This window comes from Misgurnus anguillicaudatus, chromosome 16, assembly GCF_027580225.2.
Source record: "Misgurnus anguillicaudatus chromosome 16, ASM2758022v2, whole genome shotgun sequence".
Taxonomy (NCBI): domain Eukaryota; kingdom Metazoa; phylum Chordata; class Actinopteri; order Cypriniformes; family Cobitidae; genus Misgurnus; species Misgurnus anguillicaudatus.
The window spans coordinates 10,082,196-10,109,285 of record NC_073352.2 but is presented as its reverse complement, the minus strand read 5'-3'; the positions used below and the strand labels follow the sequence as shown (position 1 = coordinate 10,109,285).

The 27,090-nt window shown below is 36.5% G+C and overlaps 1 protein-coding gene across 1 annotated transcript; it reads right to left on the bottom strand.

The window, feature by feature from the left end:
• Positions 1 to 13,356: 13,356 nt before the first annotated feature.
• On the bottom strand, positions 13,357 to 16,786 carry LOC129422943 (uncharacterized). The gene is made up of 6 exons (XM_073854601.1): positions 16,490 to 16,786; positions 15,248 to 15,505; positions 14,865 to 15,143; positions 14,604 to 14,701; positions 14,100 to 14,198; positions 13,357 to 13,970 (listed from the first exon to the last, which is right to left on the bottom strand). The coding sequence occupies exons 1-5, from the start codon at positions 16,512 to 16,514 to the stop codon at positions 14,130 to 14,132; spliced, it is 729 nt and encodes a 242-aa protein (XP_073710702.1). The 5' UTR covers positions 16,515 to 16,786; the 3' UTR covers positions 13,357 to 13,970; positions 14,100 to 14,129.
• Positions 16,787 to 27,090: the final 10,304 nt, after the last annotated feature.

The window sequence follows — 27,090 nt, the reverse complement described above, 5'->3', positions numbered from 1 at the left end:
TAAAAATGCACCCGCGTACACACATAAATAATGATTGTTTTAAAGAGTTGGGTCTTCTGAATGTCGAAAAAAGAGTGATATTTTTAAAATTGGGTATGTCGCGTAAAATTTTAAATAATATGGTTCCAAAATATTTAGTAAATTATTATAATATGGTGAGAACCCAACATCTATACAATACTAGGGGCAGGGATTTTAACATATATCCTTGTGGATTTAAAAGTTTAGTAGGGAAAAATTCATTTTTATATACTAGTGCTATGGCATGGAATAAACTGTCTACATCTATAAAGAACATAACAGAGCTGAAGCATTTTAAAAGGGTATTGAAAAAGTGGTTGATGGAAGATACTGTATGACAAATGTGTTAATGTTTGCAGTGTTATTGTATATGATGTAAAGTGAACTTAGGAGAAACGTTTGTAGTCTCTGTCATCTGTGGGGTTTTGCATTATTTCTGCTAATTGCCTATATGCTTTATTTACAGCGAGGACCACAATGGAAATAAGCCTTAGGCTTTTTTGTGTCTATATCCTCGGCAGTTTTTTTAAGTGTATGGGATAATTGTTATTTTATACATTTTTATGAAATTCTGTCAAATAAATTTCAATTCAATTCAATTCAATTCAATCATGGCTGAAAGCTGCTCGGGAATATTTCATTATAACGCAACATTCAACTGCTTTAATAGTTTTTAAATAGTTATCAGGCTTACTTATAATTTTACTGTTTACATGCAATAGATAAATTACACCACATAAAGTAGTATACATGTCTAACTATACACAGTAGTATTTTTTACATTTCTGATTGGGCGGGCCAGCTGTCAATCTGGGCGGGCCCAGGCCCGCCCAGGCCCGCCCATAGCTCCGCGCCTGGGCTGGTAGTGTATAACTGAACTTTTAATTAAATGGAAATTGGTTGTACGTTCTTTGACCTTATAATCAAAGCACATGAAAATGTCAACATAATTGTACGCCTGCTAGATTGGCCCTGGTGTTGCAGACTCGAAAATAATTCTTAACTGAATTAAGTTAATTGAACAGACTTTTCATTCTAAGTGAATTTTCTGTTCATAGCAGTACTGGTAATATCGTCCCTTTGGAATTATAGGGTTCTATCTGCGTTCTGGGCAGTTTTGAGATATTGAGCTTCAAAGTTTTTGCATTACATATAGGAAAACTTACATGGGGAAGAAGTTTCCTTCAAACATGAAAATAACAGGGACCCTAAATGCATTCTAAATATACAATATCAAAATCCTATCAAATTTCTAAATGTGGATTTTTGGAAGGGGTCAAATGCAGATAGAACCTTCTAATTCTAAAACAACACTTTTCGCTAAGAATTATAAGGTTCTATCTGCCAAAACATTATTTAAACATTAAATATAAAATTAATGTTGTAACAATTTTTCAACATGTGTTAGAAAGTAACATTTTAATCCTTTCTATGATATTTAATATTTTTATTTTTAGCACTTTTATCTCTAAAAGTCTGATTTTACATTGCTCTTTTACAACACTGCTTCTTCCCTCTTCTGCCTCAGTTTCTCTACCATCCTCCTGTATATGTCGGGTTCATTACAAAAATAGACAATTTTGTTTTAGCATGTTATACTATTCCCTACTGAAAAATCCAGCTAAGACCAACATAACAGCTGGTGAGCTGGTTTTAGCTGGTCTCAAAACTTGGTTTTAGCAGGTCTCCCATCTTGGTTTTAGCAGGTATTGCTGGTGTAGTAAGTTGGTCTAGCTGTGTTTTGGTCACTTTTTAAGCTGGTCTAGCTGGACTTAGCTACTGCCACCTTAAACCAGCTAAAACCAACTACCAGCGTATCCTGGTCTTTGCTGGATTTTTCAGTAGGGTTGAGCAGCTACAGGCTACAATCATTCTGAAATCATTTTAATACTGAGGTAACTGCTTTAACAACCTTTCACATGTTTATGTTTTGACATAACGATCATAACTTAATGTAAACACACTTTTTTTGGGTAGGATAGGTTAGTTTGTTTTTTCTGTTTTTTTTTATCTTAGTGCTTGCCTCTTAATATCAGGAACTTAGAAGCTAGCACTGCTGGCTAGTGTGGTGTCTAACTATGAAAACAATCTCCTCAGCAAGACCTAAAAAAAGACTGCCCCTACTGAATAATCCAGCAAAGACCAGCATAAGCTGGTAGCTGGTTTTAGCTGGTTTAAGGTGGCAGTACCTGGTGTAAGCTGGTCCAACCAGCCTGGCAAAGCTGGTCAAGCTGGTGGGTCAGCTGGTCTTCCAGCATGACCAGATAAGTCCAGCTAGACCAACTTAAAAACTGACCAAAATACAGCTAGACCAGCTTAAAAAGTGACCAAAACACAGCTAGACCAGCTTAAAAAGTGACCAAAACACAGCTAGACCAGCTTAAAAAGTGACCAAAACACAGCCAGACCAGCTTAAAAGTGACCAAAACACAGCTAGACCAGCTTAAAAAGTGACCAAAACACAGCTAGACAAGATTAAAAAGTGACCAAAAGACAGCTAGACCAGCTTGCTACACCAGCAATAACAGCAAAAACCAAGCTGGGAGACCAGCTAAAACCAACTCACCAGCTTAAGCTGGCTTTAACAGTAGGGTGAACTTGTCAGGAATCTTTTTTTGTCGATTTTGCGTTGCGCGGCATAATCCTCACAGATATTGGGTGTCTGTGATTTTTCCTGTTGTCAAGGAAAAAGCCGGCAACACGACATATAGGGACGGTTTCCCGGACAGGGATTAGACTAGTCCTAGACTAAAATAAATGTAAGAGCTGTCCAAACTGAAAACAACTTGCACTGACATATTTTAAAATACATCAGTGCCTTTGTTTTGCCCTTAAAAATGCACACAAGTAATGCTTTTAGTAAGGCATGTTTGTTAAATATTTCCTAATGAAACTAAGGTCTAATTCTGATTTAAGCTAATCCCTGTCCGAGAAACCATCTCATAAAGTTGATCCTGATTGGTCCTCTTCTGTGCATTCGAAGTGCTAATTAGCTCACGCAGATAGAACCTTATAGAGCCAACTTAGAGTTCGACTTTGTAGATAGAACCTTTTTGTTTTTTTAATAAAATGTCCCAAAATGTACATAACTTTAAAAAAACATCACAATGTAAATAAGTTGTCAAAGAGTAAGAATATGTGAATAACTCAATTTTGATAAAAATATCAGATAGAACCTAATAATTCCAAGGGGACGAGATTATAACTTCGCACATAGGCTACTGGAAAATTGCCAGGATGGATTTCCTAGTAAAGACTGTATGTGTGCTATTATTTGTTCTGTTTTTCTTTGTTACACCCTGGTTAACATATTAGATTTTGCATGGCAAATTAAAGGGTTTTTTATTTCCTTGTAGGTATCAAAAAAGCTTGATCAAGGCTGCAGTAAACAGATGCTGTAATGACACGAACTGAGCGGAAGCAATAGCAGATAAAATAACAATGTTTATTGAATAAACAAAGAGAGAGAAGACAGAATAAATGCTCAGGCAGGAAATGTCCGGTGTTGTTGGCAATGGTGACGAGAACTACGGTGGTAGATGTTTAAGTGCGACGTTGGTGGAGTGGTGAGCAGTGGTTAAATCCAAACTGGTACACGGAACATCCACACGGAGTCGACGACGACAATAAACAATCCACAAAGCGAACTCGTAATCCAAACAGAGACTAGGGATGGCTCCCGCGAAACTGACGTTTCGACACTGTGTCGAGATCCCGAAGCGTAAATGTTTCGAAACACTGCTCCGAAATGTGATTCGAAACACCCATGTCACGTGATGAAGTGATTCGAAACACCAAGCGGTGCATTTCACAAGTATTTCGAAAGGTGGCGTACCTGTCGAATCTTGAACTGACAGGGTAGGAAACAATCTAACAATACCTCATAAATGCCTTTTTGGCAAGATCAAATACTATAAATTACTGAAAAGAAGTAATTTTTCCTCATATGTATGTAACACTTACAAAAAAATGCATGTCAGCAACAAGTGTCCCTTGTGTGAGAATGTTTTCAAAGGCTGGAGAAATTATATGTAAAAAAGAAGCTGGTTTAGTTTATCAACACAGAACAATTTATATATTTGAATAAAGATCTTTATATGTAAACAATGTGGCATATTATGGCTTGATATATTTTATGAATCTCTTATTATTTATTTGGTATATCTCTATTCCATTTTTTTTATTAAATAGACCCGAATAGACTATAGTTATCGACAATTGTGAGCCTAAAAGCTCATGTAGTTGTCAAACAGATGTTAAAACAACAACAAAAAGAATTTTATTATGATGACGTAGCGCATGCATTTCCCGGGTTCGATCCTACGACCTATGCATGAGAGTCGAGAGCACTATCCACTCTCCCATCCTATCACTTGTGTGTCAATCAAACAACATGTGAGATACAATTTGTCAGCGCTCATCTAAAATCTTGTTAAGGCTGCTTCATGTAAAGACATGCAAACGACCGCTAGGTGTCACTGTGGAGGCGGTTTCGGATTGATGTTTCGAAGCCTCGAAACATACGGCACAACTGATTCAACTGTTTCAGTGTTTCACGAAGCCTCGCTCTGCCCACCACTAACAGAGACGAAGAACCACACAACAGGAGGACCAAACAGAGAGTGATCATCTGGCAGGGAACAGAGAGTCATATGAGTATTTATGGAGGAGATGTAATGATGATCAGCTGGAGCGAGACAATCAACACACAGGTGAGCGGCATCAGCCTGAAGAGCACATGGCAGAGCGGTGAAGTAAACAAACACACACACACACACACACACACACACGACACAGAGGAAACAATGGATTTTCCTACCGTGACAGATGCTGCAAGAGCTAATGTATACTACATTTATTTTACTTTATTGATTTTGTAATGTAAGACTTTTTGTAATGTTAATAATGTAATGAAATGTTTATTGTCATTTTTATTCCTTATTGTCTACTTTTTACAATTATATATGTTCCTCTGGTTAGGGAAGGTGCATTTCTCAAAGGCACCACAGTCACAGCCCGTGGGCCATGAGATTTGAACCAGAAACTGAAAAAAAATACAGTGGGAAAATAAGTATATGAGACACATCATCATTTTTATCAGTAAGTGGATTTCTAAGTGTTCTACTGACACAAAATTTCCACCATATGTATCCATAAAGCAAAATATTGAATTAATACAAAGAAATCAGAACATTTAAGTATAGAAGTTGGGTCATAATAAATTAAGTGAACTGACACAGGGAATAAGTATTGAACACACTTTATTTAATACTTTGTAGAAAAGCCTTTGTTGGTGATTACAGCTTCTAGATGCCTCTTGTATGGAGAAACCAGTCATCTGCATTGCTCAGGAGTGATTCTGGTCCATTCTTTCATACAAATGGACTTTTAGGTTGTTTTCACATATGTTGGTGCGCACCGTGGTGCGGCCTCGGAGCGCACCAAAATACATTGTATCATTTTTCAGTTAGTGCGGTCTGTGTTCACATATATATATTTTTTACTTTACTCGAAATGCCGCACCGTACGCCATGTGACAACGGTCAGCGCTGTCATTGGTCTCTGACAGCTCTTACCGTCTCATGACCACCCCCCACGACAACCAGCCTGACAGGGAGAGCGCAGCTATCAAGATGTGGAGATAAACGATGCACGTCTTTGCGAAGTTTCTTTGCTTTAACGCGAAATTGCGTAGCTGTTCTATTAAAGCCTTTCTCATGGAGCCGTTTGCTAAAAAGCCCGTAATGTCACTATTTGTGTGTGGAGGACAGCTATGCATTTATAAAATCATCAGCTCAAACGTAAAGGAGACAGCGAATCTCTCTGCAACGGACTAGATTGGCTTGTTTGTTGTTAACCCACAATATAACACCCGGCTCACGTCACAACGGAAGCCCAGTGGCTCAAACATGTGGAGAACTTCCTGTATTTGGTTCGGTCCGAGGTCCGGCAGTGTTCACACCACAGGTGGGTCGCCCCAGAGTTCGGCAACAGCCGCTCCGAGACCACCTGTTTAGAGCGGTCTCGGAGCGGCCGTTTAGTGCGCACTCGAGTGCGGTTGTTGTGTTCACACTGACCCAAACGCACCGTACTCGGAGCGACACGTCATTTGGGCCGACCTAAACAGTGTATATGTGAAAACACCCTTAATCTTGAATGTTCCTTGAGCCTCTTTTATGAACTTTCATCTTCAGTTCTCTCCATAGATTTTCTATGGGATTTAGGTCAGTTGATTGACTGGGCCATTCAAGCAACTTGATTTTCTTTCTTTAAACCCACTTCATTGTTTCCTTGGCCTTGTGTTTGTCCACCCTCTTTTCATTTTCAGCTTTCTGGTAGATGGCAGCAGATTTTTTTCAGAATGTCTTGGTACATTTCTCCATTCTTCCTGCCTTCAATAATATGAAGTCTGCCAGTACCTCTTGCTGAAAAGCATCCCCAAACCATGATGCCTCCACCCCTAAACATAACTGTTGGTATGGTCTTCTTGGGTGGTGGACAGTGCCATTTCTTCTCCAAACATGGTGTGTAGAATGACTGCCAAAAAGTTCAATTTTGCTTTCATCAGACCATGTTATAGTCTCCCAATAATCCACAGACTCAAATGTTCAAATCCACTTTAAATGCTCTTTCGCAAATTTTAACTGAGCCTCAACATGCTGTTTGTTCAGCAATGGAGTCTTGCGTGGTGAGCGTGCATGGATGCCATGGCGGTTCAGTGCATTGCTTATAGTTTTCTTTGAAACAACAGTATCTGCTGATTAGGGCTGTCAACGAATATTCTAAATTCGAATATATATTCGAATAGTGGGAAAAAAACGAATTTCGAATATGAAAATTAATATTCGAATAAATTTTTATTTATTTTAAAGCCTGCGGTAGAGGCGTGGCTGTCTGCTTTGTGAGTGGGCGCACTAATGCGCCTGGTTCAGGGACAGGTCACAGTAGTCACACTGTCTGTCACGGTTAAAAGTTGACGCGTCTTGCATGGAAGATGGCAGAAAGTCGACCGCAGCAGAGAAAGCGATTTTAACCCCCAAAAATCTAAAAAGCTATGCCTGGAAGTACTTTGGATTTTGGTCGGTAGGATGTAAAATTGTTGAGCCGCGAGATAAAGTTGTTAGCATACCATTCGACCACTAGCAACATGATGTCACATCATGAAAATGTGCACCCAAATGAGCATGGCATCTTGTACACACTGCATATTAATTTGTTTGTCACTTCAACTTTTAATGCTTAATCCTGTTCTGTACACACACACTTCAGTCATTTACGGGACTGACAATCGCATTCTACAACCGCATTAACTCCCGCATTGCAAACTGCAGTGACAACCGCGTTTACAGAAACTTTGCATAGTGTGTAGCCTACATAACCGAACTGAACAACTAGTAGTTAATAAAGTGTTTAAACGTGCATCATGGACATGACAGGTCTCTCTTCTGAAGAAATAAATTATTACAAAAAAAGTCTTCTGTATGCGCGATACAGAGAATGACAGAGGCACAAGCGTTTGCTGCGCAGTGTTGCCAGATCTTGCACTAAAAAAACAGCAAACAAGAAAAATCCAATAATAAACAAAAATAAATCCAAACGCTTTAACTCAAAGATCAAAATATTCGGACTGGCACCTTCACATTTTAACAACACCAAAAACTTGATCGCTTCATGAGCCAAAAGCTATAAACGGTTAAGCGCTAAAATGGTATGCGAGTACAACAAAGACGAGGACCTGGCAACACTGCAAGAGCGTGCAGCCTCACAAATGCGTACAATACACAACGACACGACGGAGGTTTATTGCAAAACATAATTTTCATCAAAGCTGTGAGTGATAAGCACGTGAGACGGAAGGCCGTTGCTATGGTTATCTCCGTGTCAATCTTCACATTTAAATGCGGTTGTCACTCCACAATGTGGAACTCCAGCTAAACAGTCATGTCTTAACTTTGCATCGCCCGCCACAAGCTATTTGTCTGCAACACGACAAGAGGTCATAATTAATTTCGTTCATTTGTAAGGACATGAGACCGATCAGTGTCGTGGATGGAGCAGGCTTCAGGGAGTTTTGTCAAGCAATGTAACCGAGGTACCATATCACTTTGATGTCTCTTGATTTACTTGTTTTGTGTATGTAATATACGTTGTTTAAACTTAAACAGACTACCTATAGAAGTAGTTATGTCTCTTTATATTAATTTGTCCTGTTATTGACGTAATGCGTCATTAAACGTCGTTAACGTCGTTGAAAAAATGGGCAACCAGATATTCGAATTGTTCGAATATTCGTGGGTTTTTTAGGGAGAATATTCGAACGTCATTTTTTAGCATTTTTGACAGCCCTACTGCTGATGCAAGGTCTTCCTGAAGTTCTGCCCGAGTCATTCTTGTTGTAAATTATGATGTTTAGTAATAAATATATAAACATATAGCACACACACACACACACACACACACACAAAATGTAAAGTGTTAATAATATTTAAACAGGCCTATACAAATTAATTTGTATGTAAACATAATAGTTTTAGATCAAAATATAAGGAAGAAATTGAAAACAGGAAATAATGAAATATTTAATAAATCATATTATACAGAATACATGATAGTATTGATCTTATAAGTACTTCAGTGATTCATACTGTAAAAATAATTGATTTACCAATAAAGAACAATACATATACATTACATACATGCACACATATCAGTTGCCAAGCCATTTAAACTTTTAATTTATTTAAAAAATAAACGTAACCTGGTGAAAACGTTATAAGAAACATTACTCTTAAAAAAATAGGGGAAACAAACTTCTACACAACACCGGATCCATAAAAATCACAGTTTAACGCTAAAACACTTCACACAGCTATTGAGAAGCATTCACTTTCTGCCACCAGTTGGGCTCCGCCCACAAAAAAGTAATCTCTGTTTGCAAACACGCAAAAGGTCTATAGGCCCAAGAGGAAATCGGCAAACTCTTTTAGATAATTAGTGTAGGGACCTAGTGGTCTATAGTCAGATCCAGGGATATAAGGCATTTCTGTCTTATATCTGAAAGTAAGCACAATTACTTCAAATGACATAAACTTGTATTTTGTTTTTGAGTAACAGTAATGAATCACAATGCTTTTCACAAATTAAACAAGAGTCTTGGAAAAAGTGGACACAGTCCATGAATCACGTATGCAGATTTATTACTTATATATCTATAAAGACTCCAGCTCTTTTCACAGGCTGGAGGACAACGTTAAAAAAAGTAATAAAAAGAGAGATGTATAAAAAGAGAAAGCAAATAAAAACTCACAAGGCTTAATCACACAAAATTGCTTAAATGTGCTGACTAAAAACTAATACACTTAAAATGTTTACTTAAGACTGCTAGAATTTAAAAATGTTAAAATCAAAGTATTTTTAAAATAATGATTATAGAAAAACAAACAAGTAGGATTCAACTGATTAATAACATCTGCTACATTACATATACAATTTTTTACCATAACAGAATATTTAATGCATAATCAAGTTGTTATTTATTCAAACAGATGATTCAGGCCAGTAGTTGTTTAATAACCTTTGCTTTTATACCACTGGGCTCTGGCAACAACATCATTAGCGTAGTCGTTTCCTGTGGTGCCGATGTCCATGCGCTCATATGAGCGCACATTCTTCACACCTGCATTGTAAGCTGATATTCCTCCTACAACAGACATTGTACCAAACATGAGACATACAGTGGGTATAGAAAAGAATCACCCCCCTTTAAAAAAATCAAATTTTGTTGCTTTGCAGCCTGAATTGAAGACGGACACGGTTTTTGTTTCGTTCAGCTGTATTTACTCAGTGTAACTTATGTCATCCAAGTGAGAGATTTGGCTCCGACATATCAGAAAAAAATTATAAAAAAACATAATCACTGAGTTGGAAAAAGAATCACCCCCTTGTTTCAGTATTTTGTTGAGCCACCTTTTGCTTTAATTACAGCCTTTAGTCTGTTGGGATATGTCTATACTAACTTTGCACATCTAGACGTTGCAATATTTGACCACTCTTCTTTGCAGAACCGCTCCAATTCAGTTAAATTTTATGGTGACCGTTTGTGGACTGCTGTCTTCAAGTCATTCCGCAAATTTGGGGTTTAAGTCTGGGCTCTGACTAGGCCATGCAAGGACATTCACCTTTTTGTCCTTCAACCACTGTGTGGTCAGTTTTGCTGTGTGCTTTGGGTCATTGTCATGTTGGAAGGTAAATCTTCTTCTTATTGACAACTTTCTGGCAGAGAGCAGCAGATTTTCCTCAAGAATTTGACGGTATTTTGCCCCATCCATTTTTCCTTCTATCCTGACAAGTTCTCCAGTCCCTGCTGCAGAGAAACAACCACATAACATGATGTTACCACCTCCATGCTTTACTGTAGGGATGGTGAGCTGTATTGGATTTTCGCCAGACATATCGTTTGGCGTTGAGGCCAAATAATTCAATTTTAGTCTCATCTGACCATAACACCTTTTTCCACGTGGCCTTAGAATCTTCAAGGTGCGTTTTGGCAAAGCTCAGTCGTGACTGCATGTGGCCTTTTTTCTTGCAACCCTCCCATACAAGCCACATTTGTGGAGAATTTGTGATATTGTTGTCACATGCACACAATGACCAGTCTTTGTCATGAATTCCTGCAACTGCTTCAGAGTTTCTGTAGGCCTCTTGGTAGGCTCTCTGACCAGTTTCCTCCTGGCTCTTTCATCCAGTTTGGAGCGATGTCCTGACCCAGGGAGGGTCTGTGTTGTACCAAATACCTTCCACTTCTTAATAATAGACTTCACTGTGCTTCTAGGCACTGATAAAGCCTTTGAGATGTTTTTGTATCCATCTCCTGACTTGTGCCTCTCCACAACTTTATCCCGGAGATCTTTTGACAATGCCTTGCCACCCATAGTTGATTGTTTTCTTCAGTTGCACTACCAAGGACTGAAATGCTTCAGGAAAAGCTTGTTTCATGCTGAGCTAATAAAAATGACGACAGCTGATCACAGTTGAAAGTCAATTGGCTTTGTGTGCTATTGAGAAGGTGATTAATTACAACTGGTTGGGTTTACAAGTCATTTTTAGGAGGGGGGTGATCCTTTTTCCAACTCAGTGATTCTGTTTTTTATTTTGTTTTTTTTTTTCCTGACAAGTTGGTATTATATCTTTCGCTTGGATGTTATAAGTTGTAAATACAGCTGAATGGAACAGAGATCGCTTTTGTCTGTCTTCGGTTCGGGCTGCAGAGCAACAGAATGTGAGTATTTTAAAGGGGGGTGATTCTTTTCTATACCCACTGTAAATGTATAGTTTACTTGATCGAACTGAGGGCTCACTTTTTATTTACAAATATTTATCCATATTTATATAGGTAAGAAGGGGTGAAGACCCCCATTATGAAGTTTTGCACACAAATAAAAATAGTCTGTAAATTTGCCACAGCAAATTTGGGATCTCTATCTCAAACCCGCTAGCGCCACCAACAGTCCAGGTTTTCCCTTTATGTTATTGCTTATAACTTTTGATAAAAAAGATTTAGAAATCAAATAATTTTTTTCTTCTTAATCCTTCGATTGCACCATACAATGTCATTTTTCGATCATGCACTGTAAAAATACTTTGCTGCCTTAAAATTTTTTGTTGAATCAACTCAGATTTACATGTTATGTCAACACAGATGAGTTGTCACAACTTATAAAATATAGTTGAAAAAAAGTCAAATTAATTTTATAAGTTATAACAACTCACCTGTAGTTATAACAACTCATCTCTAGTCAAGATAAATAATTGTAAGTTGAAATGACTTGTAAATCCGAGTTGATTCAACAAAAAATTTTAAGGCAGCAAAGTATTTGTTACAGTGTGACAATTTTTCCGCCATTTTGAATTGTTTGAACTCCTCATAGATCTTTGTCTGATTGCCACAAAAATTGCTATGTAGCATATTGAGACACTCAAGACAAAAAATTATCAAAAGAATTCCGATAAACCAATTCATTGTCGTATACCGTGCCAATAAATTTTAAGGTAGAGCGAGATAAAGTGGAATAATTTGGATGCCACTTAGCATCAACTATATCTCTGCATCAGAACATCATAGAGACAAGGGCTTGTTTCATTTCTGGCTTGTAGTATAATCATTGTCGGATGCCAGTTCACTCCCTAGCAACCAAACAGAGTACCCTAGCAACTGTTTAGCAACAACTATATTTCAGTATCAAAACATTGTAGAAACATAAGAGTGGGCTTGTTTTAACACTGCAGCTATATTTAACACTTATATTTGTATAATGGTTTGCAAAAGCGGTTGCATGTATTTTATATATTTCATCCAAAGTGACTTACAAGTAATTTAAAAAATATGTATTCAATTAACTATGTCTGCTTTCCTGTGGGATAATTGTGAAAACATTAATTTCACTCTAAAAAAAAATCTTTGTATTTTAGAACCCAAACGCAGAATTTTACAAAGGGTTGTTTTGGGGTTTCTATTTACTTTGGGATTGGATGGTAACCATCCACTCCTATAGTTACTGGAAATCCCTTCAAGCTTCAAAATGACCCAAATGTATTAAATAAATAACTCCACTTAATTTGTGTCATATATTTTAAGTGTTTTGATGAGATTTACTATAATTTCTTGATATCGCTGTTGTTTCAGCAGCAAGCTTATTTGTCATCATGAATAAGATCAATTTCACTGAAATAAAATGAATTGTGGGATTTACATAATTGAATTATATGCTATCTGGAACAGTTTTATATTGCTTGATGAAGAACATTCACTTATTACATTGAGCATATTGATTGTTTACTTTCCCTTGTCTGCTTTTATGTATTTTTCTAGATATTGATTTGTTTGTTTTTATTGGTTTTGTAAAATACTAAAAAAGATTTTTGTGTGTATGTTTAATAAACCATCTGAAGCACAAAATAAACCTGGCAGATTGTTGTGAATGAGTTTGTGTGGTGATTTGATACAAAGACATTTAATAGTACTCAACTATTTCTTTCTCAACATTTCATTTATTTGCAACATCTGGCTTTTGAAGTGAAGGTAAAGGTCTGCTACAGTAACAATGTAAGACTATACAATCTCTGTTATAAACTTTTAAATGTATTATAGTGCCTCATGGTCAAACATTATAAACTCTGGCACACAACCCCCCAAATACACTCAATAATTTTAGTAATTATTCCAATTTTATAATTTTCAGCTATTTACAATTGAAACTATTAACTCTTGACATGTATTTGGTTGGATATGTTAACACTTATATAATTAAACATTCTTTATATACAAAACTTTGAAAGTAGGCTTTTATTGGAGTATTGCAACAGTTTAACAAGAATAAATAAATGTAATAAATGCACACTGGATTTTACATTTAAGGGTGTACAGTATATGTATCAATTTATCATTTTGCACCAATTAAGAAATGAAACTTTTGCATAACCATAAAGAAATAACAATAATAAAAAAGTATCTATTTTCATACATAAAGTTTTATGACCATCCCACCACCAAGGGGCACTCAGCCAGGACACCCATTGCAAATTAAATGTTATGTCTGTCCACAATTTTACAGCTTTAAAGAAACTGACAGTACATAGAAAAATAAAATACATTACATTGACAGAAAAAATAAAAATAGGCATTTCTGCAGAAAAAAATACATGAACCTATATAGATAAAAACTATAAAGAAAATATAATAAAATTATATCTTAATTTAAAAAAATAAAGTATGCATACATATAAATTTCCAATAATTCATGCAATGCAACATAATAATTCTATAAGAAAGATGATAAACCGAGGAACTGCAACTAAATGAAGTTGAAACTTAACTGATGGGCTGGGACTTCTGTTTTGCTGTTATTTATATCAGTAGTAAGTCTGGGTATAAAGACCGCAGGGCAGTGATCCTGAGAAATGGGTGAATAAATTAAAAAGTTACACAAGAGTCAGAGGTTAATATAAATTGTAAATATTTTGTTATTTTATTATTTGATAACAATAAAAACATGTTGCATCTTCAGGTTGGTTTTACAAACCAAGTTATTGTTGTAGAGACTGCGACAACATCAGTTTCTGTTAGTCGTATTGAGTGTCCAGTAGACACCTTTATATTCATTTCGAAACTTTTCTTCAAGCTGAAATACAAAACAGATTCAATGATTTCAGTTTCAGTTGCAGGAGCCTGATTGTGAGCAGTGAGCATTTTTATCTTTCTATTGCTTTCGTCTTTACCTTTATCACTACAAATTAACATGGTATAAAGTTGCACTCTTAAAAATAAAGGTGCTTCACGATGCCAGAGATACTGTAAACCATTTTTTGCTGTATGTTTCATTAATAACCTTGACATCTGAAGAAACATTCTGTTTTACAAAAACCTTCTTTGTGGTGGAAAAAAATCTTTATCTTAGATTATAAAAAGGTTTTAAAGGTAAAATTCTTTAAAATCTTTTGACTGAATGTCATCGTTGTAAAGAACAGGTTAAGCATCTTTATTTTTAAGAGTATGCTTTGTAAAGTTTGCTGTGATCATCTCTCACCTCTTTTTTTATATCTTCCAGAGCTGTATTCTTGCTACAGTAAAGTGATATTTCACTGGTGCACATCACTGCAAAGGTCACTTTCATCTTATTAGGCACTAAAATAAAAATAAAGATGTCCTTGTTAAACATCATAAAAAATACATGACAGAAACACAAACTGCAGCCACAAAAATACACTGCAGTCATGAAACATGAAGTGTTGACAAATGTCTTATAGATGTAATAGCTACAAGATGAAACATTGGGCAAGAAATGTACCTGTCATTCCATAAGCAAAGACTGGATCACTCTTATCATTGCCAGCCACAACACTGACACTGAAGGTATAGTTTGTTCCCGAATTTAAACCATTAAAGATGATAGACATATTCTGGGTTAAATTGCTTTTTTCATCAGGTTTCTGCCAGTAATCAGAGTGAGCTGTCACATTATATGTAATTGTTGAGTTTCCTGCCAACTCTTTGGGAACTTCCCAGGTTACATTTATGGCAGCTTGATTGAGAACAATAGCAGTTGCCGGTCCTGGAGAAACAAGCTCTGAAAAAACAGTTTTTTGGATGTTAATTTGATAAATGGTACATTGCAGATAAATCAGTAGGCTAGTCTGATAAAGAAGTACTGACAATTTAACAGTTACTTACTGGTATACACTGATTGTTCAACACGATCACTTTCCAGTTTAGATTTCTCAGAAAGAGTGATGACAGTGACGGTGTATTTTACTGCTGCTTGCAGCTTATTGAAAGTATAACTTGATTGGTTAGTGAGATTAAACGTGCCAACCCAGCCATCTGCTTTAATGCTCACATTGAATCTTTCATAACCTTCAGTTAACTTCCAGTTGGCAGTAATGGATTGATTAGTTGAAGTTAAAGACAGATCTGTTACTTTGCTTGGACCTATGTGCAAAGAATTCAAGGAGAATAAACAATTTGTGAATGTAAATCAACAAATGTAAATAATCAAGATCAATATAATTATAAGAATATTCATAAAATAGTATGATATCACTAAATATTTGTTTGAACAAAATCTGGGTGGTTTGCAGTGCCCTGAGAGGTTCCCAATATGAATCTTTTACTGTATAAATAAACCCATATTGTTTGTTTATTTCTCAAAAAAAATTCACTTATATTCACAGTGAGAGCCGGAAAGTCTACACATAAGTAAATTCATTCACAACTCAAAGTTGGGGAAGGACAATTTGGCATCTCCAATTCATGCATTTGGGATGTAACAAGAGACACCCACAGTACACCAACACAGACACAGGGAGAACATGCAAACTAGACGCAGAAAATCCTGATGACCCAGCCAAGGACCAAACCTTCTTCTTACTCTGAGGCAAAAGGGCAACTGAGGCACTGCACCACACCCCTCATATTCATATGTAACACATAATGATGCTTAAAGGTGCAGTGTGTAAATTTTAGTGGCATCTAGTGGTAAGGTTGCGAATTGCAACCAATGGCTCAGTCTACTGCTCTTCCCTCGCTTTTGAAACGAATAGAGAAGCTACAGTAGTCGCCATCCGAAAAACATGTCATCGACGGAGACAATTTTGTCCATTAAGTGCTTTTGTAGAAACATGGCAGCACAAAATGGTGACCTTCAGTGTATGTAGATAAAAATGTCTCATTCTAAGGTAATAAAAACATAATGATTCATTATTAAAAGGTCTTTATACACCCCTTATAATATAACTTTGTACATATTTTTTAGCATTTCTGTCAAGAGATTCTTTTAAAAATTACACACTGTACCTTTAATCATCTACATTGCAACATAAACTCAGTACAGTTGAATACAGAAAAATAGATAAAGATCTTATTGAACCCATCTAAACCAGTAAGTATATCTTAAAGATTAAACACTATACTCACGTGTGTATGCATCAATTTGAACCATTTCTCCTTGTACTGTGTTGTTGTTTGTTAGTGCAGCCACACACAGAATATATTTTGTGCCAGGAGTTTTATCAGTAAAGTTTATCCACTCATCTGTTGTGATTATACAGTTTACACACTCACTGCAATTATGGCAATCACTGCATTTATTGCAAAATATATTGTTTTCATTAAGACAAACACGGTAACCCGAAAGGGTTTCATTAGGTTTTGTCCAGGAAGCATTTATGACTGTATCATAATCATCTTCCGATATTAGATTCAGGACAGGTGAAGGCTCTGAAATACAAATAACAAAAAAGAGTCATGAGCCTATAAAAAGCATAACACACAGATGTTTTTTTAGATAAATCAAAAGTTTTTATGCTGTAGTGTTGACTGTACTTACTGGTGTAAGTAGGAACTCTTTCTGGCACACTTTGGAAGTACCATTAACTATAGTAACAACTGTGATATAATACATTTTCCCTGGTGTAAGAGGCAATATCAAAATTGTACTTTCAGTTGTAGTATTTGGTACTTTCATTTGCATTATATATCCGGGTGTCTGTTCAGACTGGCAAACTCAATTTACACTAGTTTCACCCATCATGTATGGTTGAACCACTAAAGTTTAAAAAACACGCCAAGAATCATGTAAACCAAGAGCTTCCATGGTTCGCTGGTTCGAATCTGCCTCTTGCCATTTTCTACATATCACATTGAAAATTGTTTTTTTTTTTTATAAAAATAAGAAAATATTTGAAAAGTAGAAAACGAGTGTTTATTAAGAATAAAGATATTTATTGAGTAGGGTAGGCCCCCACAACAATGCAACATCCATTTAATCATTTTTATAAATATACTCTGTTAATTGAATCCTGTTAATCTACAAAAATACTGAGGTGCAAATGAAAAGTTTGGTTCCAAAACGCAACAAATCCATTTTGACTAATTTGGGTAAAAACGTGTTTCTATAACAAGTAGGTGACAAGATGAAAACCACTATTTTCTGTTACAAACTTTCACATAGCATCTTTAGGTTATAAAAACATAAAAAATTCAAATCCATAACTTGATTTTCAAAGATTTATTATAAAAACGAATTATTTTTTCCACAAAATGCAATAAATCCATGACAGTTTTTTTATTTCAAAATGCTATAAATCTATTAAATCAATGTATAAATGTGCATTCATCTTTACCATTTTCTATTTATTTAGTTGACTAGTGGTATACAATGATTAAAAAATAAACATTAATGGCATTACCCAAACACTTACTTTGTTATATTAAGAACGCATTGCTGCGGTTATAGTTGACGTCGTCTCTTTACATTTTCACAGCGATCAGCTGTAAAATGTTTTGGTCCCGCTCGATTTTCGTTGACTTTGAGTAAAATAATGTAAAGTTTTCATAAGATCCTCTGGGGTCAATGTTTTAGCATGATAGGCTTGATGCTATCTGGAGAACAAGCAACCGAGTGCCTCTCGCAGAAATTATTAGATGTTGATGGCTTACGTTTCTTTCCCGTCACAGAAAACCATCACAGGTTTAGCAATGCAATTCAAAAATGGCGTTTATTGCGTTTTGGAACCAAACTCTTCAAATATTGTCTGCCAATATAGATAGCATCTAATTACTATTTACACTTACTGCAAATGTTATTATTTTTTTCACTCACTGCAAATAGCATATTGCTAAGAAAATGTTGTTATTGTCACTTAGTGTAAATATCCACTGCCTTATATATTTGGATACGTCTGACACAATTACTAAATATAAATCATAGCCTCCTGAGTGATTAAAGCTCAGTTTGATGTTTTTATTTTTCACCTTCATTACACTCTTAAAAATGCTGGGTTATTTTCAACCCAGTGTTGGGTCAAAAACGGATAAACCCAGCGTTCAAGTTAAATGAACCAAGAATTTTTTATATTTGACCCAACAACGGGTTAAAACAACCCAGCATAGGTCAAATTATAACCCACTGGGCTGGGTTAATCCTTTTGCATCTTTATTGCCATCTCTGTTTGAAACAGTTTTTGATTCATTTTCTGTACAAGCATTGTGGATTGCTACTGTGCGTGGACACATTTTTGGTCATTTATGAAAATAAAAAAGTTATGGATTGCAGCTTTAATTATCAAAGCTTAATTTTTTTGTGCCTATAAAATAAATAAATTAATAGCATGTCCAGGTCTACTTACTGGTATACACTGATTGTTCAGCAGGATCACTTTTCAGTTCATTTTTCTCAGAAAGAGTGATGACAGTGATGGTGTAGTTTACTGCTCCTTGCAGCTCATTGAAAGTATAACTTGATTGATTAGTGACATTAAACGTACGAACCCAGCCATCTGCTGTAATGGTCCCACTAAAACTTTTATAACCTTCAGTTAAATTCCATTTGGCAGTAATGGATTGATTAGTTGAAGATAAAGAAAGATTTGCCACTTTGCTTGGACCTATGTGCAAAGAAAAATAAACAACTTGTAAATAAACAAAGCATAAAGAATCAACATACTCAGTACTTAAAATGAGTATAAAGGATAAAAAATGGTATGATATCAATAAATATTTGTATACTATCACTGTAAACTCATATTCATATTGTTTGTTTTCTTGATTTAAAACCACTTTAACATTTATATTCATGGCATGAACGGTAAGTCTATGCACAAGTAAATCCATACACAAGTCAAAGTTGAGAAAGGACAATTTGGCAGACTGTCTTCCAAGAATAATGACCTAATTGTTTGTGCAAGCACCTTATTACGACATCAAAGTATGTGTAAGGAATAAAGTGCCCTCTGGTGGCCAGTAGCTTACAACCTGTGGTTAGGTTTAATTTTTTTTTGCTCTATACATCAGATTGGACACATTTCATTTTCTGCATTTGTAAATGTCAAACCGAGCACATTCTTAGTGCTAGACAGTTAACAGTTCTACCCACTGCACCATATTTAACACATAATGATGCTTTATCCTCTACATTGCAACATAAACTCAGTACAGTCGAATACACATACCACATACCACATCTAAACCATTGAGAATATTTTAAAGACTAGACACCATACACCAAACCTCCACTCATTTCAATAGAGGATATTATTTAAACAGCCGATTATGAACACTATTTATTCATATCATACATTTAAGCAAAAAAATTATAAACTCACAGTTTTACTGCAGTCTCCAGGCTCACGTTATCCGCTTGTTAAGTCATGACGTAAGGAATACCATTTTCAACTACAAGCATCATATTTAAACAGCCATTTATGAGCACTATTTATTCATAGCACACATAAAGCGAAAATTGTATGTGTACACTGCAGTCTCAGGCCTGGTCCACACGGACATGGGTATATTTATAACTGGAGTTTTCCCTAAAAAAATCCCGTCCACACATGCTCGGTTTAAATTAAATATCCATCCATACGATAAAGCAAAAGCACGCTATCAAGCGCTGTCAAGAGCATGCCACACCAGCAGGCGGGGAAATAACCCAAATCGTGTTCCGCAATATAGTGAGATAACACTGAGCATCTATCTGTATACATGTTAGAAGCCCTGTTAGCACAGTTATTATTAGCAAGATACGTCCGCAATTGCTTAGAATCATAAACAAACCAGTCAGCGGCGCACAATCTTGACGTCAAACACAGTGGATAGCGGCACACACTCTGACATCGCAAGGCAAAACCTTACTCTCTACACGACACCACTGTAACCAGGGTTTCTTAAAAAGCTCACCCTGGCCGGGGTTTTCAAATATGCTCGGTTTCAGTGCCCTGATACTGCGGTTTCGTGTGGACGAACGGCCGAACCGCATAAAAAAACTCACAGTTATAGAGCTATATATTAAAGGACAAGTTCGGTATTTTACACTTAAAGCCCTGTTTTCAGATTGTTTATGGTGAAATAGAACCGGTTTGAATGAAATTTTGACATATGCGGCTGCCCCGAGAATTTTCGGGTGTTTGTTTTACCTCACACCTCTACAATGGGTTTAATGGTACACTGGAACAATCCTTCCCAAAATGCATCAAACTCTCGTCCACAAAGACGCGAAACCCACCGAGCGGTCAGGGGTGCTCACCGATATGCTCACACAAAAATCGCCGCAAAAGACGCCCTCCAACAGGTGTTTTAGCATTCGTTGTTAACTTGTGGACCTATTTTTCCAAACGCCTCACACCCGTACATTCTTCCGTTGAGAGCTTGAATAATAGAAACTCCAGCCCAGGTGGTGGCGCTAATCCGCCTTTGCCAATTGCAAGAATACAAACAAAGTTCCCGGCGCGGAGTAATACCGTACCTCACAGTACATCTAATACAAGTCAATGGAGTTGGCAAAAACTACGATAAAACCTGTTGGAATGCGTATTTTGCAGCGATTCCCGCGTGAGCACACCAGTGAACACCCCCGACCACTCGGTGAGTTTCACGTCTTGTAAACGAAAGTTTAATGCATTTTAGGAAGGATTGTTCCAGTGCACCATTAAACCCATTGTAAAGGTGGGAGGTGAAACACAAACACCCGAAAATTCTCGGGGCAGCCGCATATGTCGAAATTTCAGTCAAAACCGTTCTATTTCATCATAAACAATCTGAAAACAGGGCTTTAAGTGTAAAATACCGAACTTGTCCTTTAATAATTCATAAAAAATCGACGTTCATAATTCCATGTCTGGTCACCTCTTTAGGATCGGGTGTTTTTTGGTAGTTTTCATTATGATACGAGTGTATTACAGCCATGATTTTTTGTTATTTCTCTGTGAGATTTGTGAGCGGTTGGACCCAGAAGTGGCGCATGACGTCAGACTTAACAACTGGATAGACCCCTTAATTGCCTACGTCACTATGATGTCACCGCTCTAGCAGGAGGCAAAAATAAGTAGGAACACATAGCAAGCGTGCTAAAAGTTTGAGGTTTTGACTTAAAAAATGGATCCTGGCAGACATTGCTTCACAAAACCAAGAAGACAATTATGGTTGAATGCATTTCGGCGTACTACTGGACAAAACGATCATAAATAATGCTTGTGTTTGCAGTGCACACTTCATATCAGGTAAAATAATCTATGCATATGTACTGGTGTGTTGGTTTTATCTAAACAGCAAGTTTCTGTTTTATAGGTGAAAAGTCGCCAACCTTCAGCGCTATTGGTTAACTTAAATGTTAAACAAACATACAGCGATAGATGTGTGTGCCATCCTTTGAATGGGCTCTTAAAATAATCCACATTGCTAATCATAGTTAGCCCAGCGATAGGTTACATTAGACAATGAGTATGTTTACATGCACAGAATAAGGGGATACCTATCAAAAATCTGCTTATTATAAAAAACTGTTTTCATGCGTTTACATGCAAATCAATAAACCGGCTATCCAGACAACTGGGTTTACATGGGACTTGGAGATTTGTCAGGTTTCTCGCATGTAGTGACGTCATCGCCTATAGTACATAAAAGTCGATCTAAAGGCAGACGGCATATCTGTCTTAAGCTATATTGTTTTATCTCTTTTAATGTCTCCAGAACCTGTAAATATAACATCAGTTTTTATTTTCGCAGTTTCTCTGCCAACTGCTTTAGTGGAATTGTATGCGTTACTTTGCGCTTAATTCCGCGTCTGACATTTATCTTTCACACGCGAAGACATGCGCACATGGACCAAACCGTGAGAAAGCCGGTTAAGGTATTTACATGCTACGGGAAATCGAGGTAAAGAGCAAAAAACTACCTGTGCCATTTATGGGCTTTCCCCATTTAAAGAAAACCATTTTAGGCGTTTACATGACCCCACATGTTTTCAGTTTATTAAGCATAATCGGCGTAAGACTATGCATGTAAACGCACTCAATAAGCCTTGACAAAATTGCCCAAACCACCCAAAAGTAATTCATTTGTTATCTATGAAACATCCAAATCCTTGATAAAATCGCAAGAGTTAATTTACAAAAATAGCTGTCACAGTCCCGCAGAATTAGTAACTGTACATATTCAGACAGTTATGAACCTTCTTCTGCATCCATGTTTAATAAATCCCTCCTTAAACGTGCTAGCTTACACTTGTCAACATTGTGTCCGCGGCTCTTTTAGCCTCCAGCTAAGCCCCGGTTTTAACTTTTAAGGGGTCTAATCATTTCAGCGTGTTTTCCTTCCGGCTTGTCATTGTATAAAAAACCTATCTAGATAAATTGCTTCATCTGGATGTGATTGTGGTTAATGAGAAGTATAAACATACACCATTCCAACACTCTATTAGTTTGTACACGATCCCCACACACCCGATGCCGATGTCCTGCAGAGTTAAGCTCCAGCTCTGATCAAGGACACCTGAACAAGCTAATGAAGGTCTAAAAAGTAACCTGAAAACTACAGGTAGCCAAGGTTTTATCAGGGTTGGAGCTAAAATCTGCAGGACATCGGCACTCCAGGACTGACATTGCCTACCCCTGGCCTAGTGCATCCCAATTTTTTTAACATTAAAGCAATAGTCTACTCATTTTCAATATTAAAATATGTTATTACCTTAACTAAGAATTGTTGATACATCCCTCTATTATCTGTGTGCGTGCACGTAAGCACTGGAGCACACTACGACGCTTCGATAGCATTTAGCTTAGCCCCATTCATTCAATGCTACCATTAAGACTTAAAGTTAGAAGTGACCAAACACATCAACGTTTTTCATATTTAAGCCGAGTAGTTATATGAACAAGTTTGGTGGTACAAAATAAAACGTAGCGCTTTTCTAAGCGGATTTAAAAGAGGAACTATATTTTATGGCGTAATAGCACTTTTGGGAGTACTTCGACTCGGCGCAGTAACACCCTCCCTCTCCCATTATGAGAGTGAGAAAGGGAACGGACATCTCAGGCGAGTCGAAGTACTCCCAAAAGTGCTATTACGCCATAAAATATAGTTCCTCTTTTAAATCCGCTTAGAAAAGTGCTACGTTTAATTTTGTAGCACCAAACTTGCTCGTATAACTACTTGTCTTAAATAGGAAAAACGTTGATGTGTTTGGTCACTTCTAACTTTATCTCTAAATGGTACCATTGAATGAATGGGGCTAAGCTAAATGCTATCGAAGCGTCGCAGCGCGCTCCAGCGCTTACGTGCACGCACACAGATGATAGAGGGATGTATCAACAATTCTTAGTTAAGGTAATAACATATTTTAATATTGAAAATGAGTAGACTGTGGCGCGGCCTAGGCTTTTTTCCTTCATGGCAAATTTTCTCTTAAATTACTTTTAATTGTATACTTTAAGTAGTTTGAAACCAGTACTTTTACACTTTTACTTGAGTAAAAAGCTTGACTTCTATAGAAGTCGTTTTAAACCCTAGTACTTCCACCTGAGTAATGAATGGGAATACTTTTGACACAACTGTCATACTCACGTGTGTATGCATCAATTTGAACCATTTCTCCTTGTACTGTGTTGTTGTTTGTTAGTGCAGCCACACACAGAATATATTTTGTGTCAGGTGTTTTATCTGAAAAGTTTATCCATGCAGCTGTTGTTGTTGTGTTAGTACAGCTTACACACAAATCACTGCATTTATTGCAAAATACATCGTTTTCATTAAGACAAACACGGTAACCTGAAAGTTTTTCATTAGGTTTTGTCCAGAAAGCATTTATGACTCTTTCATTATTATCTGCTGACTTTAGATTCAGGACAGGTGAAGGCTCTAAAATACAAATAACAAAAAGAGTCATTAGCATATTAAAACCATTACACACATATTTTTTTGATAAATTAAACTTTTTTATGATGTAGGTTTGACTGTCTGTATTTACTGGTGTAAGTAGACACGCTCTCTGTGAATTATTTGAAGTTATACAACAGTTGAAGAGTTTCAGTGCAAAACGAGATAACCACCATTTTTTTTTTATTGTTCAGAAATCTTGTTTTTTGGTTGTGCATTCCAATTAATTTCAATTCAACTGCAGTTGGTTTGTTTTGATTTAAACCTTCATAACTTAAAAAATACAGCTAAGTAGCACCATAAAACAAAATAATAACATAATAATAAACATGTTTTGACAAAACTGTTAAAAAATGGATTTATCTCATTTTGCAACAAAACTATTCAGTTCTTTCTGGTTCTCGAATCTAATTTTGCTAAGAGCTCTTCCCAGGCGTGCAATATTGTACTGATAACATAACAGTAAACGCTTAACCGTTTGTATCATTCCACCACCTACTGGTCATTTTAGTATTAGTGAGTGGGGCTTCTTTAAACACGTGAGTCATTCACTCACATCATATATCTCTGACTGGATCAACGCTCTTGGATGTAAACTTTCGGGGATTTACCACAATAATGTCACATTGTGCGGACGATTAACATATACTTGTAATAAAGCAATGAAAACAATCATTTTCTCTGGAGCGATCTCTCTCTCTTTCCATCAAAAGGACACGAAACAGCAGGTAAGGATACTGGCTCTTACATTGGGCCACATGTTGTTTATTTTCATGTGACGTGTATTAAAACACGTTGTGAAATTTCACCAATGATGATCGGCACGCAAAAACATCTCTCTGACTTGTTACAATATGAAACACTTATTATTCAGTTTCATGTTGGACTGACATAACCAAAGTCCGGCAATAAAGCGAGTGCTTGTACCGCGTTAAGATTAAATGGAAAAGCAATAGTATATAAATATAGTTTTATTAACTTTTACCTTGCAGCAAAACAATAACAACACAAAATACTCTAAATATGAATAAAAAACAAGTAATAGTTTCATGACACCAAATACTGCTGGTTTAATCTCATTTTTGACTATCAAACACAAATAGGCCTACATCAGAGCCAGGGAATCCCTGTCAGGGATGTAACCCAGATCAGGCTGTGGTATGAGGGGTGAGTGAACACTGGACCTCATGTGCGAATCTTTCTAAGCAAATGTTCAAATAGGCGCCATCTTTACTAATCAACTGCAGATTTGAACATTATACATATATATTCTCGACTAAATTAATCTTAAAACTACACTTTGTGACCAAGAAATGTAATATTAAGAAACGGCTATTCCGTCTATTAAGTTATTATGAGATTCAAAACAGCCGAAAGTGTTGCCTGTCATTCTGGCCTAGTTCCCAAACATAGAGGCTTTTAAAATAAATTTTTTTTAGTTTTCTTTTTTCAAACGTGTGCCAACGAACTCTTGTATAAATGCACATCGTGTGATATAGCTCTATATCATCACGGCTGTGATTGCCTCTTCTATTCGGCCTACGGCCTCGTGCCTCTGGCCTAATCACGGTTGTGAGGATATACTGCAATATCACAGTCCTACTTGAGCAATATGTAAGGAATAATTGATGACAAGCTGTTGAATTCTTAGAAAAATAATGCAAACCTGATGTGGTGATGCGGCCACGACACGAAGTGGAGTGCCCGTTACACCTCGGGTGTGCATTATTTTTCAATAATTCAACGGCCTGGAGACAATTATTCTGCTTGTACTACGGTTACCAGACCTCAAGACATCAATCACATGATATATTTAACTCTTTCTCCGCCATTGACGAGATTTTCCGTCTTTCCGCAATATCGCTATTATCCACCAGGTGGCGCCCTTCCGCAACTTTTTAAAACCGGAAGTATTGCCCTATGACAAGCTGCTGCATGTCCGTGTCTGTTTTAAAGATCGCTCTGAATGGGATCTCTATGAAAAGTCTGTCACAAAAATGGAATTATCTCTGCTTTTTGCTCAAAATGTGGTGTTTTTGCAGAAACCTACCCATTTTCAAAAGCTGATTACAAAAGAACTACTGAAGGTAGGATGAAACGTTTTTTTTTTTTTTTTGAAAGGGTCTGTTCTTTCATTTGGTATATTGTATGTTTATATATTCAAAGAAGAACATTTTCTGGAAGGCATTAAACTTTGGTAAAAATCATGAAAAACGCTGGCGCTGGCTGGCAACTTTTTAAAAAAAACGCTGGCGGTGAAAGAGTTAAAGGGATTCGTCCAGTTTTTGTACTTAAATCGCTATTGTGGGTACTATTTCTTCAGCGTCTCATTCAGCAGCTCTTTTGCTTGTTCCAAAACGACATTTTAAAGCTGGCAATGGAGGCTTGAGCCGCTGATAGCATTCTAATGCATTTAACCAGCATTGGGGTAAAATAAGTGAATGTATTTATATAAATATTTTTGAAATTATATTTATTGTTTTTGATATTTTGAATGTACACTACAAATAAATAAATAAATAAATATATATATCCATCAGATTTGCTATCATACAGACACTTCAGAGGAGAATCCAGCGAAGGCGAGCCTGATGAACAAAGGAATACAGTCGTATTTATGCATGTCTTTTGAAGGCGTTCCCCAAGGACTGTGATGTCACCGAAGGGGAATTTAGACTTGGCAACTCGTCTATAAAAGGATGAAGTTCTGATGAAGTCAGAACGAAACTGGACGCAAGCTCCGTTTCTTCGGTGTCTGACAGCTAAAGGTTTTTTTCTTTGAATTGGGGTATAAGACTTTGTACTTTTATACTTGACTTAATTGGAAAACGAATTATTGTACTATCACAAAATTGTATTAATAAAAG

What these genes read in the sequence shown, in the direction of transcription:
- LOC129422943 (XM_073854601.1), bottom strand. Translation starts at nt 16,514, where the DNA reads ATGGTTCAAATTGATGCATACACAC. An exon ending in TGAACAATCAGTGTATACCA is followed by an intron (nt 15,144 to 15,247) that starts GTAAGTAACTGT and finishes CTGTTTTTTCAG; the next exon opens with AGCTTGTTTCTCCAGGACCG. An exon ending in CTTTGCTTATGGAATGACAG is followed by an intron (nt 14,702 to 14,864) that starts GTACATTTCTTG and finishes TTTTTATTTTAG; the next exon opens with TGCCTAATAAGATGAAAGTG.